Source organism: Bombus impatiens, unplaced genomic scaffold, assembly GCF_000188095.3.
Source record: "Bombus impatiens unplaced genomic scaffold, BIMP_2.2 scf_1553, whole genome shotgun sequence".
In the NCBI taxonomy this organism is placed as follows: Eukaryota; Metazoa; Arthropoda; class Insecta; order Hymenoptera; family Apidae; genus Bombus; species Bombus impatiens.
Window position 1 is genome coordinate 24,287 of NT_177972.1, and position 14,629 is coordinate 38,915.

Sequence of the window (14,629 nt, forward strand, 5' to 3'; positions counted from 1 at the left end):
TGAGACCGCGCCGTATTCTCGGCGGCGAGCCGAATGCCCTACCGTTCCCAGATTTCGAGCTTTGCCTCCTCCCGGACGTCACGGACCGACTGGTCGGTAGAGGGCGTATCCCTGCCCGAGCACTAGCTCCGCAGTTGATGGTACACCTGCCGAAGCGCTAGGGCCCGTAGTTCGGACGGAGAAGACGCCGCTAGCACGGACGCCAACGCGTGGGATATGGTCCGATATTCCCTGACTATTCGGATGGAGGTAATCCTCTGTAACCTCCTCAGTAGCAGTAAGCTGCGACGATTTCTCGGCAGATTTTCCGCCCACACCGGGGTCCCGTACAGGAGCCTGGATCGAACCATTCCCTCGTAAAGTTGGCGAACTTCGACTCCAGCCCGCCAATGTTTGGCAATAAGTCGCATAAGGCGTTGGCTGTGGCCGTCACTTTAGGGACCAGAGCTCAAAGTGTGATTTTCTGCAACTTCTGTTGCAGGAGCATCTTGTACTCCATTGAATAGCGATATGATGAGCAACTTCCGGCGAAAGGTTGCCTGTATCTGCGCCTTCTATACGTTCGGTATATGTCGTTCAGATGTCCGATGGATTGGAAGACATTAAATGAATCTCCGAAAAATGTGTCTCCATGGCCTCCCATTGAACGTTCGGCATGATGGATGACTTTCCCTGTGATGTCTCATCTTTGGGTCTAAATTAATATTTCCTCTGAAGAGAATTCTTCCGAGGAAAGAGCATCTTGTCTTGTATCTTAACTATTAAGGTTTGATTATTTTTATTGTATCTTTGATCATCGATTACAACCTACGTGTTGGGCTGCTTATTGATCCTGATTTGTGCATCTTCCAGGTGCAAAGTTATCCAGAGGCAATAAGAGCAAAATTATTTTTGTCCTTTTTTCCTTGCAGATACTTCTGCCCATACCTCGCTCTTTCTTTCGTTGTACTAGTCATCCATAACCGTGTCGTTTAAGGGCTGGCACGGCATATCCAGGATGCAAAAGCCGCGTTAGTTTTGATTTCCTTTCTTCGCAGGAATGCTGTTGCTTTTTCTTTTGTTGCTGGATTTGACGCCTGATCCACCGTTTTCTTTTATTGGACTTTCGATCATTTCTAGCATTTTCGTATTTTCTTTTCTGGTAGTATGGGTACTGGATTTAATCTTTTTGCATCTTTTCCGGCTTCGCAAGTAATTTTAGATTCTGTCACTGTTTCGCGTCGGTTCCCTCTCTGTTTCCATACTCATGCTGCATGAAATAACTTGTTCTGCGTTTGCTGTCCCGTTTTTCTTTGTGGTTCCCCTGTGTTACATTTTGAGGTTCTATACTTGTTTATTGATGATAAAGAAACTGTTATATTTTTCTCGATTATTTCTGAAGTATAGGATGTGTCTTTTATTTAGTTTCCGCTCTCGCCTACTTCAAAATAGTTGTTCGTTATGTTATTTCCAATTGTACTGTAATGTCTCAAATGACCTTCGGAAATCATTTCTTGCAACCTTATCAAGTACCCGTTGCGACACCTCTTGTACCTTTTCCACAATGCAGAAACTTTGCCCCTTCGCTTTCGATTTCATTTTGGAAAATAAAAAGAAGTTACCAAGGGCTAAATTTGGCGAGCATGGAGGATATGGGACGACCGTGGTGTTGTCGGTTGAAAATTTTCCTGTTTCGTAAGATCGTAGTTGCGACAAACAAAAACTGTGTCCTGTAAGACGACAATACCCCTGTGCACACGGCTTATGAAAACATATAAAAACATATAATTTTGTAGAAGTTGATTTAATATCTAGATTAAATGATATGAAAAATTACCATACCAGTTTCTGGTCGATAATTGAAAACTCCATCTGTTTGTTGAGGTTCCTTTTCGTGCTGCCGATTGCATCTTGCGACATAGTTTTCCAAAATGAATTAAGAATGAATCAACGATCGCATCTGCGATTGCTCGATCATCAATTACTTCGTCAGAGTTACTTTCATTCTCTCTTTCCACTAAATTTCGATTTTCCATTTCCTGACTCGTCGAGGTAATAGTTAATCGTAAAACGACCACTGGAGAACTGGGCTGCCATTCCAGAAGAGAATTCGAAAAATCTGATGAGCTCTGCACAGTGCAAAACGTTACTGTGAGCATCAGCCATCCTTGAGAGATGTCGTGAAACGTAATAGAGTGTCTGTATGAACTTTGGCTAGTAGGAACGAAACAAGAGTTTGTACAGTGCATAGACGTCGGTCCTGATGGGTTATGGGATAGCATTGCATTTTTGACGACTTCGAGATCAAGTGTGGATTGCTCGAAAAATTTTGTTTCTTGTGTTCGGGTTGTTTAAAACCAGAATTTTTCGGTAACAGTAGTGCGTCTAGCAAATAGAGAAGAATATAGATATTGTTACGTTCAACTCATTGTCTTAATTTTGCAAATTGCATAGAAGATTATAGTGAGACACGGCGTCGCTAATAACGGAGGATAATATATCACAGTGTGACACAACCGTGTCATAATCTGATGTCTCATTATAGTTCATGGAAGAGCATAGTGATGATGATAGTATTAACGCTGATATGATTCTTAATGACCTACCTAACATGAAATTAATGAACTATCAACATCAGTTTGCTTCTTGGAATTGTATGCCATGAAATATTTTGCTGGATATATGGCTAAGAAAATGACGTTAAAAAATCGCCATGTCGTAAATTCGTAGATAAATGTGCCAGTTTTTTTCGCAATGAGCAATTTCGTGCATACAACGTCAAAGAGAATTGTCAAATTTTGGACGCCTATGTGTAGCAACCAATGAACCAATTTTCGCAAATTTTTAGATTAACATATTGCGAACCAATCGTTTTATTGCAACACCTAAGCGATCGGGGGAAATTCCTTCTCTCGTGGTTTTTTTAATATAAAATTCACGTATTTATTTCTATTAGGTATAAGATATTGAAAACTACCCGTAGAGGTCATCTCCGAGATTTAAATTTTATAGTGTATTTTCTGAGCATATGATCGGTCATATCTAGACCGAATTTGATGCTATTATGTAATCTAATTGTTACGACCGTTCGCGAAGAGACGCGGTCGCGAGGAAAACGCGTCAGCGAAAGGCGTAAATTCTCGTTACGATTCGGTTAAGATAACAGAGGTGGTTGAATGAATATGACACAGTAGTAAGTTATATTTCACCGTTTATTCCACTACTTATAACGTAGGTAGTTACGCTGGTGCGTATGTACGAAATGAATGAGTGACTGATCTGCGGGTGTGTATACCCGGTGGAAGGATGTTGACCGTTCGAAGGATGTAAAATCAGTACTGTCTTGGGAGACGATGCTGTCTCGGAGGAAAGCTAAGGATGGGTGTATCCAGCGCACGGGACCATCGGATTTGTTGGTGACGATTTTAGTTAGGAGAGTGAGGGAGTAGGCTTCGTTGTTAATTGGTTAAACGAAGGGTCTTAACCGCCCTCGAGAGAAAGTGGTTAGTGGGAGGAAAGTTGCATCATAGGTGAGAAAAACTAACTTTCCCTTGTCAAGCCGTGGTAGACAATAGTCTCTAGAAATTCTTCGGAAACAGACGTTTGTGTGGTTTGAAGGACCTCTACTAGGAAATTGCTGAGATTTATGGAAGGTACTTGAGACTATTGAGGGTACGCAGTGAGTATTCGAAAACATCTGGTTGCCATATTGCCCGCGGTGTGTGGCCTGGGCTAGGTAGAGTGTTACGCGACGTAACAAATATTTACGATGTAAATGCTTCGTATCTGTCGTTATGTAATAAAGAAATATCAAGGTGAAACACACATGAAAAAGTTAGAATCGCACAAGTTGGCAAATACTACTTTATTCGGTAACTATATTTACTACGAACTGGGTAAGGAATGCAATTTCCGGTCTTATGAACGTTTTAAAATACCTGACTTCGCCTTGAAGATGCCAAGCTGGAACTGCAACGTAGCAAACTTAATTATTTATAGTAAAGAGTTTTAATATTACTTGGGTCCCCTTTAAACGGTATTCCCCTTCGATATTGTTACTCGAGGCCGCTATAAATTCAATGGATGGGAAAACCTTTCAGAAAATGCAAGGACTTCCAAGTAAACTAAGGGAGTTCTTCTACACAAGCTAGGTAGAGTGTTACGCGACGTAACACTAATTGCCTCCAGTATATAGGTATCATTTTTTCAATTTCAATTTCAAATGCATAGAACTAAGAATCAGTACTTTCTTAGTTAGTATAGTTTTGTAAATTGTCAGAATACAATTATTTGAACGATATAATAGTAAACCTACAGCGACCGGTCAAATGACCGATTTTTAAATTCCATTTAGAATTTCTTACGTACAACGTTGTTGTACCGCCTTTTTACTATAACAAATTTCACGACGTTTCTTGTAGTATACCTACAATGAATCTTTTAATAATAGTGTAAATAGATATAGTGTAGTACATGTAATGCGTAATTTTGTAACTACTGTCAGTTGATTTGTCTCGGAAACTACGTGTTATTTTTTAATTAATACGAGTTTCATGACAAACGATAAACCAAACGCATGAGACGAAGAAGAGAGATATCCTTAAAAAGAAGAAAATTTGTATTATTTGCTTGTTTCATATGTATATTATTGTCTTAAAAATAAAAATCAAAGTACATCTGATTTTACAAAACTGAAAATAACAAGCTCATACAATTAAGAAAAAAGGAGTATCGGTACAAATAGCTCTTAATTTGGTAAATGCCCTACTTAGATTGAGTAATCTCATTGAGATAATGTAATATAATTCATTCAGTAATGTAGTTGAGATAAGCAAGCAATGAATAATTTATATCCTTCAGTTTAGAAACTAGAACCACTACACTTGTTCATTTTACGTTTGTAAGATGATAGTAACTATCGCTTATCTATTATAATTAATGAAACATTTGTAACTAAGAAATAAACATTTTCAAAAATGTCAAACACTTATTTGATGGTTTGAAAATGTATAAAAATAGTTTTCAGATATCTTACATCATTTTGTATGATGTATCATTTTACACATCTATCAAGCAAAATTTGAATATAAAATTGATCACAAAACTGTAATTTTTCTTCTCGATAATTAATTCGTGTAAATTGCTCCGTTTATGTTAACAAGTATTCTGTAGATTTGAGTGAGATAATGAGATATTACGTTTAATTATTTACTAATAATCGTTTATTAGTCTTTTCTATTTAATACATTTATCTGTATTAATAAATTTTATTTAAATCTTAAAAACGGACAAAGTTACGATATTCTATTGTCACCTTGATGTAATGAGAGACGCTTATGAGTTACTTGAAAAGATTACAAGGTAATCGGTGGGTTATGCTCAAAATACTAACTGCTAACCAATTCGTTCAAGTTTTAACGTACGTCATAATTAACAAGAAGTGTAAGTTTTTATTGGATTTATTTTCTTTAATATAATGTACATTCGACATGTACATATTATCAGCGGCGAGGTACAGAATCTCCTCTTGGTAGCTGTACCTGTACCTGGTATCTGATCTATGGTATCTGTACTTCGCCGGTGATATTATAGCGAGTATTGAGTTTCGGTTGATAACGTAGACCAGTCTGACCTATTAAAAGCCGTAGCAAGTGCTGCTGCGTCGATAAGTACTACTTATGTACATTGTACATATCTGCGAAAATTGAGATCGAATATAAAAAATATACACGCTTTGTCGCATTTCGAAGGTATTTAAGATGATTATTGAAACGTTGAAATTACTTGAAAAGTCAGTTAGTACCTGCATACAACTATTTCTCGTTAGAGATCGTTAAATAGATTTGGAACTGAAAGTTTTAGAACAGCTACAGAAATTATTTTTTCACGATTTCGAAGCAGTAAAAGATACAATACACAAGCTGCGTTATACTTTCATCGCGCTATGTAGGGTAGAAGTATTTGAAGTTATACTGAAATTATTTCGAATAAAGAAGGGCAGGAAATGGAACACGGGTGTGTGTAGTTGTAGACAATATATATACAACGTTCGATCGCATACTTTTATTTCGAAACATCGAATTTCCTGACGTCTAAATATCCGCAACGCTGATACCAATGATAAGATGATTGTGAAGTATTATTATCAACGTCTCGTTAAGCATTATTAGGAAGGGCCAAGCTGCTTCAGCGTTTCCAAGTCTTGTATTTTTGGCGGTGCGTCGTTCCATTGATTCGCCGATTCATAACCGACGTTCAGCAAAATTAATTGCAAATCTAAATGGGCGCATACATTGACAACATCCATTGATCTAAAAATGTTTTCGACATTTGAAAGTAGGAAAGGGAAATAGGAAGATGTGGAGAACGCGAGCCTCCGTTTTATTTCTTTTTTCTTTGGTTCGCTGTTTCTTATCATTCACACGGACATTCAAATAATTCGAATTTTCTGCTTTTTTTCTTTCTTTTTTTCTTTTTTCTCGAATCAAATACTCTCTTTGATTTTGTATAGGTTCAAACATACGCGCGCACACACGCACAAACATTCTTCCTCTTTTCTTGTCCTTTGGCACAAAGTTATCCGGCACTCAGCTTCGCGGTGACCAACAGCAGATGCCTTCTTCACCGCGGCCACAGTAGCACTGGTACAAACAGACATATCGACAAGAAGTGTGATAACTTCTTCCAACATCCAAACAATCGTCTGCCGCTGCTATTAGCGCCTGAACTTTGCGCTGCTTCCGCTAGACCTAAATAAACATAATCAACGTTATTCCATTCTCCTCGTTTTCTAAGATCATTGTGAGAGGAAAAGGATTAGCTTACCACCGATTATAGACACATGATCCTTGCCGCGCGACGATCTATCGAAACCGATTTTTATTTCTAAAAACAGATGATATATATGTGAGTGCACTGCTATTATTTCTGCTACAATTATTTTATTACTATCGAAGTATAAGAATATACGTGTACGATATATGTATTCTATGTATATATATGTAGATTCAAAGTGACGTGTATAGGGTAATTTAAGTAGAGATGGACTATCATGAAAGACGAACTATGTATTTTCTAAACAAGCGTGTCGAATACGTCGATATTGTTATGCTAATTGCAATTGAATGTATCTGTGAAACGAAGATTAGAATTGCTTGGAAAAATGCCGAATCCATTACGATTGCTAATACAGCAGCGATTATTTACATTTCTTCAGTTTATCGCGTTATTCTATTTCATTTTAGTAATATCTCATTATTTATTACTAGGTCATAAGTTTAGTAGATTAGTATTTTCCAGTTCTTAAAAAAGGAGTATATTTGTACGTCCATTCCTACACTCCGACATCGAAGAAAACGAGTGTACACGTACAACGTTGATCAAAATTTCATGTCGATCGATTACTATTTTAAGAAGATACACTATTTTAAGAAAATTTCGATGCACTTGGAAATGTCTAAGAAAGGGAGCGGCTTTGAGGAAGAAAATGGCAGCGGAAATGTGTAAGGGAGAAAGCGACTTTGAAGAAGAAAATGACAGCGGAAATGTTTGCGAAAGAAAAGAAACATTTTCGATCAAACCTTCGGTACGAGAAGTCAGAAATGCCTCTGTTGATTTCATTACAAATATACGCTATATACCTTATACATTACAGACACACGTTAAAACTTGCAGTGCAAGTTTTTTTTCAGCAAAATAAAATTGAGATCGTAAATTGTGTACGTGAGTGTGAAAAAAAAACATTAGGGATCCTGAGATAATTATATTTATGGTAATTATATTTAGCATTCTACTCTACTGATAACGTATTGCTTTTTCAAATACTACATTTGAATCTAAAGAAACCACAGGCCGGTGTCCCAACTCACTGCAATTTCACGTTCGAAATGTTGTAGCGGCTTTTAGAATGCAGAGATTTAGAAGATACTTGTAGATTTAGAACGCGGAGATTTGTAATGGAAATTTAAAGAGGCCTTTGGCGTTAACGAAAGAGGAATGGACTACGATCCCAGATGCATACATATAGTTCATGGACTGAACCCATTAAATGGAACCACGCTAAACTCACAGAAAAATCAGTTATTTTTAGGCGACTTTTATAAATAATGGTTAGCTTTTAAAGCACATGCTATGAAAAAGAACTGGAGCTGAGTTTATAAAAGTTTTATTAAATCAACCAATCTAAATTTTACTTCCACTCCCTTGAAAATAATCCCTTCCTGCAACAATATAACGATTGACTTTACCATAGCCCCAATGATTTCTGAAAGCAAAATTTAGATTGGCTCACTTAATCAAACTTTTATGAACTCAGTCTGGATTTTTCTTTTTTTACAACACCTCGTACAATTCAAATTGATAACTTGAGATACAGCTTCGTTGGTATTTCATTATTTAAACAATAGAAAAATATTTATAATACTAATTATTAGATGGCTGGTCTCAGAACAAAAACTAAACGGGAAAAGGCACATAAAAACAGGTAAGAGATAACGTAATAATGTAATTTTGTAAAATAATATAACTTGCGCATTAATCTGACAAATATTTCAGTCGATATAAGAATTAATGAGCTAGAAAGTTAAGCCACTTCTACGTTCAGTCGCAACGGAAAAACTGACAAAGTGTCGCGTACAGGTGACAGTTCTTCCTTTTTATCGCATGAGTCTGTAAGAGAGATGGAAGCGAACTCGTCTTCCGACGAGGAGTCGCAAGATTTCAGCTCTGAAACGCTTGGTAAGGTGTATAAGAAAATCGAAAATGAGAAAGAAAGGCGTATGAACATTGATATAGAGACAATGACGAAATACAAGAAACATGTCATTTCATATCTAGCAAAATTAGCTTCCATGTTACAGTTACGCTCTTCCTGCGACGCAAGTTAAACGAGCTTTTTCAACTCCGAATCTAAGTGAACGTCTCGAGAGGTAACTTATCTTCACAAAATTAACATAAATTTATGTTTCTGAAATTTAACTTGTATTTTAGGCAATAGTTATATATGTACAAATATCAAATAAAGAATGGAACTGTAATAACTTTTGTTTTATTCTATGCTTTAACATTTGCATAAGTTTTTTGTTTATTAAAATGATATAAGTTTTATAATTCATTTTATGTCATTGATAAATAAAATGCATCAAAATTAGACTTCATTGTTTGATATTTCGCAGGAGACTTTAGAAGAATGTTTGAGATTAATATACTTGTAATTTTTATAAATAAACTTAAATGAAGAGATTCTTTCGTTTAATTAATTGTAACACGCAAAGGCTATTCCTCGCTACAGACTCAACGTATCGAAATTTATTCCTGTTAATTATATTTATATTGTAAAACATACATATGTTAAAATAAGTCTTCTATTACATACCTGAAGTTTATCTTAATGTACACGAAGCTTATTTTAATATTTCTAAATAATCATCTATGTTGCATAACCTTAACTTGCAATAAAAAAGTTCAAATGTTCTAACCCATAGCATTTTTATAAGACCACCATTTTCTACACTTCTTCCTATATTAGCTTCCTGTAATTTTTTACATGTTTTGTGATGGAACTACCTTTCTGGTAACTAACTAAGAAATAATTTTAATAAGGTACGAATCGTGGGTCTGACTTTGGTGCCATACGTTTAAGTGTTGATTCTCAGTAATGTAAATACAAGTTGAGGATGATTGAAATCAGAAAAATGGTTACCGGTAGGAAAAAATCTCCTATTATTGATAATGATTATTGCCCCAATATATTTTTGTGTCATACACTTTGGGAGTTGTAGAACCTCTTTACTCCTTATTATTTCAGTGTTATTTTCAGCGTTACAGATTCAGCATAAAATAAAATTACAATGGTTGTAATGATTGAAATTGTAACTAAAAATATAAAATTGTAAATAAAGTACAAGACAGTAAACGAAGTATACAGTCCAGGTAATGATGTATTAAAGCGAAAGAACATCAAAGTAAGAAAATTATAGAAGAAATGTGATATTCGCAACTTGAGTTAACATATATAATCGATATACTGTGAATAATATTAGTTTCCATTCTTCCCTTTAACTCGTGAAGGTCTATACGTGAAACGGAATATTTTCTCTATCCACGATGATAAGAAAAATATTTCTTACGTAATTTAAATTTACGAAGAGACGAATCAGACCGGAAAAATATCTTTTTATAAACGTCATTTTTTAACGTTTCTTTCAAACTCCTTTGTAATGTCTTTTTACGTATACATGATTTTTTTATACGTTATACCGCAATATCAAATACGCAAGAGTATAGTATGTCCACCATTGTGTTATACAATTTTTGTCTGAAACGTATCGTTCGTGTTTTTCGAAATGTTTGTACGGTTCGAGATAAACCAAACACACTATATATGTATGTATATATAATAAAATACCGCTTTCAGTTTCCATCTTGCAAGCCCAATTAAAACGATTTGATGTTTTGGTAAAATTGATATTTGTCGTTTATGCAACGCTTTAAAAATCAAAATTGCGCACGTGAAAACCGTAGACCGAAATTCCGTTCTATTATTTGATGAGGTTTGCAATCAAAAAGTGTTTAGATTTCCATTCAATATCCTCCCTACCTTGTCCGTAGTATTGGTAGTTAAACGAAACATTCCGACATCGATACCGATGAATTTTTTTACACATCATCTAGTAAACTAATTCTTTTAACTTATTTAAAAAAAACTCGTTTTAAAAAAATTATTACAATTGTACGCATGTCCATTTATAAGCAATTACTTGAGAAATTGCTTCGTTAAAAAGGCAGATATTATACAGAACAGGAAACACAGTGAGTGATTTACGTGACGTAACGACGTAACGTAAGTCAACAGTAAGATACAGAAGAAAATGTTTCTTATTACTTCCACTCGACTTATATTTTTTCCAAAGAGTAAAAAAACTTACCGTACAACCTTAAGGTTCCATCGGCCTTGCCAAGACTATTCGTCGATACGCATTTGTAACTGCCCACATCTTGTTCGGTAAATCCTTTGATCAACAACCACATCAGAACTTTGTATCCGGATCGTTCTTCTCGTACATTGTACTTGAGCCTGTGTAATTCGATGACAATAAGTTTTACCAGCCTTTAGGAAACGAAGCAAGAACACACGAGATTAAAAGAACACATAATCTCACCCTTCGAGCAGCATTTCGTCGTCTGAGCCTCGCCGGTTCTTTACCCAGTAATTAATTGTATTTGGAAATGCCTCGACATAGCACTCGAGCTGCACATCCGTGCTCAAAGGTGCTCCCAGAAGCTGATTAGGAGCTTTGACGACAGGTGCAACTGTGAAAGCGGTTTCAAATTAATTAGCCGATATTCATCGCGTTATACGGCTCGCTAAGATTTTAATTAACGTCCTTTTACGGGCGACATAGGTAATTATAATTCGTCCTTTTCCTTTCTGATAGCTGTGCGCACGATTTTTCCTTAGAGTTATCCAATTTAATGCGACAACAACTGTTCCACTGTTTGCTAACGTTTCGTTTCTCGAATGGCTGCGTGTAGAGTATTCGCGTTTATAGACGTCATTCGTTGAAAATAAATTTATATTCAATGATCATGTACGTGTAAGAACCGCCATTTACGACGTTTCAATGAGTATTATCCTGTCATATATACATAATATTATGTAAAAACATACTTCTAAATTTGCTTTTAGATTTACGCAACATTTATTTATGTAGCGATCATGTACACGTATAAATGCTACATTTGTGACATTTCAGTAAGTATTATTGCGCCGTGTATGCATGACGTTATATAAAAAGATTCTTTTAACTTTAGTTTTAGATTCATGCAGAGAGGTAATTTATTATTCAATCGCGTATTTGGAAATACGCTGGCTCATGAAAGTATTCAAATGTTTACTGTACAGAACTTTTATCTCGATATTGTACATATTATGCAAAACATTTGGAAATTTCATTAGTGCTGCAACGAGACACGATAGTCATAATTGTATTGGTCGAATTTGAAACCAATTTGAAAATGTATATAGAAGTTAGAAGATATTCATTGCAAACACATATTTAGTACAAAATTAATACACAACGTAAATAGCGATCTTGACCATATGGTGTTAAATATGGTTCCACTGAATATCGAAGTTTATTAATACGCATATAATGCACGATAATAGTCTGTTTAAATACTTTTGCGATCTCTGTAAAACATATGCATAATTACATTAAATACTTCGTAATTTCTGTATATATTTTCAAATTCATTTCAAACTTTACCAATATAACTACGCGATAGTCGAGTCTCATAACGGTGCTAATGTTTCAAAATGTTTCATACGCTACGCACAATATATTCATAAATGGTATCTAAAATTGTTCGAATATCCCCGTGAACCTGTGTATTTTATTTCGGACAATAGTACGCGCAAACAATCAGATACGAGTGGTATCTATAACAAGTTGAATCATATTTGAAGATACCGAATTGATAAACATATTAACATTTATTTTTCTACTTCTTTATCATTTTCTAGTGAAAGTGTTTTAACGTATTCTTCCCATGCAGAGATAACGATATTTTAAAGAAAATAATACCGTGTATTCGCTACGAGCAAGTAAATTATATGATACAACTTGTTATTAGTTGTTTTGGATCATTATGGATACATTAAGGATCATTAAGGGAAATTTACGACTTTAGAAATATATCTATATGTATAGATTTACAAGAGTATGTAATTACATCTTGCTTATGATAATTTCATACGAGCTTTCCCGCTATAATATCCACTCCAGAAATAATATTTGATACTGTATTATTACGTTTGACACTAGTATTAAAAAAGTAGCAAAGTTAAAATACAGTACTTTGTTATTAACTTGGGTGAAACATGTGAAATTATGCAATCTACGTTACGTTATGAAAATTGAGGAGAATTAATTCTCGGCTGGTATCTTTTCTTATCAAATAATTTAGACACTCAGCACTGATACTGATGTCAATTTAACCTAATTGCGGGATATTGGTTCAAATCATTTTGTATTCGAGGGAAGCCACATTTGCATCAGATCTCGAATTTAAGATCAATAAAGAATTCAATGACGCATGCAAATGGACATATAACATACGACGTTAAAATTATGAAATTCCGAATACATTAGGTTGTTCCAAACATATCTTCCGCTTTATAAATAAATAATGGACGCGTAATATTTTATTTTACGTCGTGTTATTGAATTTTGTACAATCCATTTTGGTCTATTATTTTCCTACGTCTCTCCGGAAACCTCATAATGCCATTTTTCCAGAATTTCTGGCGTTTGCTAGCAAAATGTTGTCTTTTATATCATTTCTTTTTTTCAATTTTTATATCATCTATCGATCCTCTCACTGTGAATACAATTTTTTAACGACAGAAATAAAAGATAATCACGCGGAGCAATATCCGGAGAGCACGGAGGACGAGGTAGAGCATCCAGATCGAACGTTAAAAATTTGTTTCTAACGGCTAAAAACGATAGAAAATGACGCCTCGTCTGTTCATCTATTCTTGTCGTTAGAAACAAATTGCGAATATTTCATTGAGATCTTTTAGCGTGACTCAACCTGTTACTGTGACTGTTATTTATTCCTTTGTTTACAAAAATTTGTTCGCGGTGAAAAATCCAGCTCGGTAAGTGACGCGAAAACGCACTTGGAATAACATTTTGCCAGCAAGCGCCAAAAGTTTCAGAAAAATGGCGCTATGTGACTTGTGGAGAGGTGAAAGAAGGTAATAGACCAGAATAGATCTTACACAAATCGATGACACAATGTAAAATATTGTGCATTCGTTGTTCGTTAATAAAAGGAAAGGAACTTTTGCGAAAATCTAATACATTACACATTCCACATTGAAACGAAGGCAGAAAAGCTACCAATACTATGACAAAAGATTGCGAGAACGTAAATTTTTCCATTGTAATTATCTCTTTCAATTATCTTTGTAAAGACGAGCATCAGCGAAACTCATATTGCATCAACGTTATGATCTGCGCTTTACGATTTACGAGAATGCAAATCTGCTTAAGTATTACGAGAAAACTTTTTCAAGGAATCGGGTTAAAATTACTTTCCGCTTTAAAAACAATGCGAAACGAGTATTAAAATGTTTAGCCGTTGTACGATTTCACGACATAATGAAATTAAATTGCGAACTCTACAAGCGAGTGGAACGTTATTGCGCAAGGTGATAAATCCGCAGACGACCTGCTACGTCTTTCTTTATCCTTCGGTTTAGCTCGCTCCGATTGTGCTCACTGATAAGCAATCTCGAATCTCTTTCGCTGTTACTCCGTGCAACAGAGAACAGAATTGACTTACTTTTTTGTAAGCAACGACATCATAGAATCACTTGGAACGTTATCGACTATCGTATCAAAGATAGAAGCCCGTAGATAAACCGTGAATCATTAGCGCATCTCGTTTCGTTCGCCTTTGCTTCATAGCGATGCACGATTTTACAGCTGTTCAGGGGTCTATCAAGCGCGGCAAAAACTTCAAAAGGAAGGCACGACAAGTCGTTATGGCAATTATTCGAGTGATTCCGTGGATGCGGAGGGCGTCATTACGTTCGTAGCGGTACAGTCGCCTTTTGTCGTTGGTGGAAGCTTTTCCGCCG

General features: G+C 35.6%; 1 protein-coding gene and 1 long non-coding RNA gene across 2 annotated transcripts in view; one reads left to right on the plus strand and one right to left on the minus strand.

Annotated features, from left to right (window-relative positions):
- Positions 1 to 6,007: 6,007 nt before the first annotated feature.
- Positions 6,008 to 14,629, minus strand: part of LOC100748025 (lachesin) — a 93,426-nt gene continuing 84,804 nt past the window's right edge. The window contains exons 6-9 of the mRNA XM_003494127.4: positions 11,139 to 11,289; positions 10,905 to 11,053; positions 6,805 to 6,864; positions 6,008 to 6,728 (exon numbers count right to left, since the gene is read on the minus strand). Of these exons, the coding sequence (XP_003494175.1) occupies positions 6,601 to 6,728; positions 6,805 to 6,864; positions 10,905 to 11,053; positions 11,139 to 11,289 (488 nt within the window). The 3' untranslated portion in view covers positions 6,008 to 6,600. The remainder of the gene's footprint in view (positions 6,729 to 6,804; positions 6,865 to 10,904; positions 11,054 to 11,138; positions 11,290 to 14,629) is intronic.
- Positions 6,723 to 9,471, plus strand: LOC117152422. The gene is made up of 3 exons (XR_004462805.1): positions 6,723 to 8,461; positions 8,533 to 8,906; positions 9,153 to 9,471. It is a non-coding gene; the product is annotated as an uncharacterized LOC117152422 (long non-coding RNA).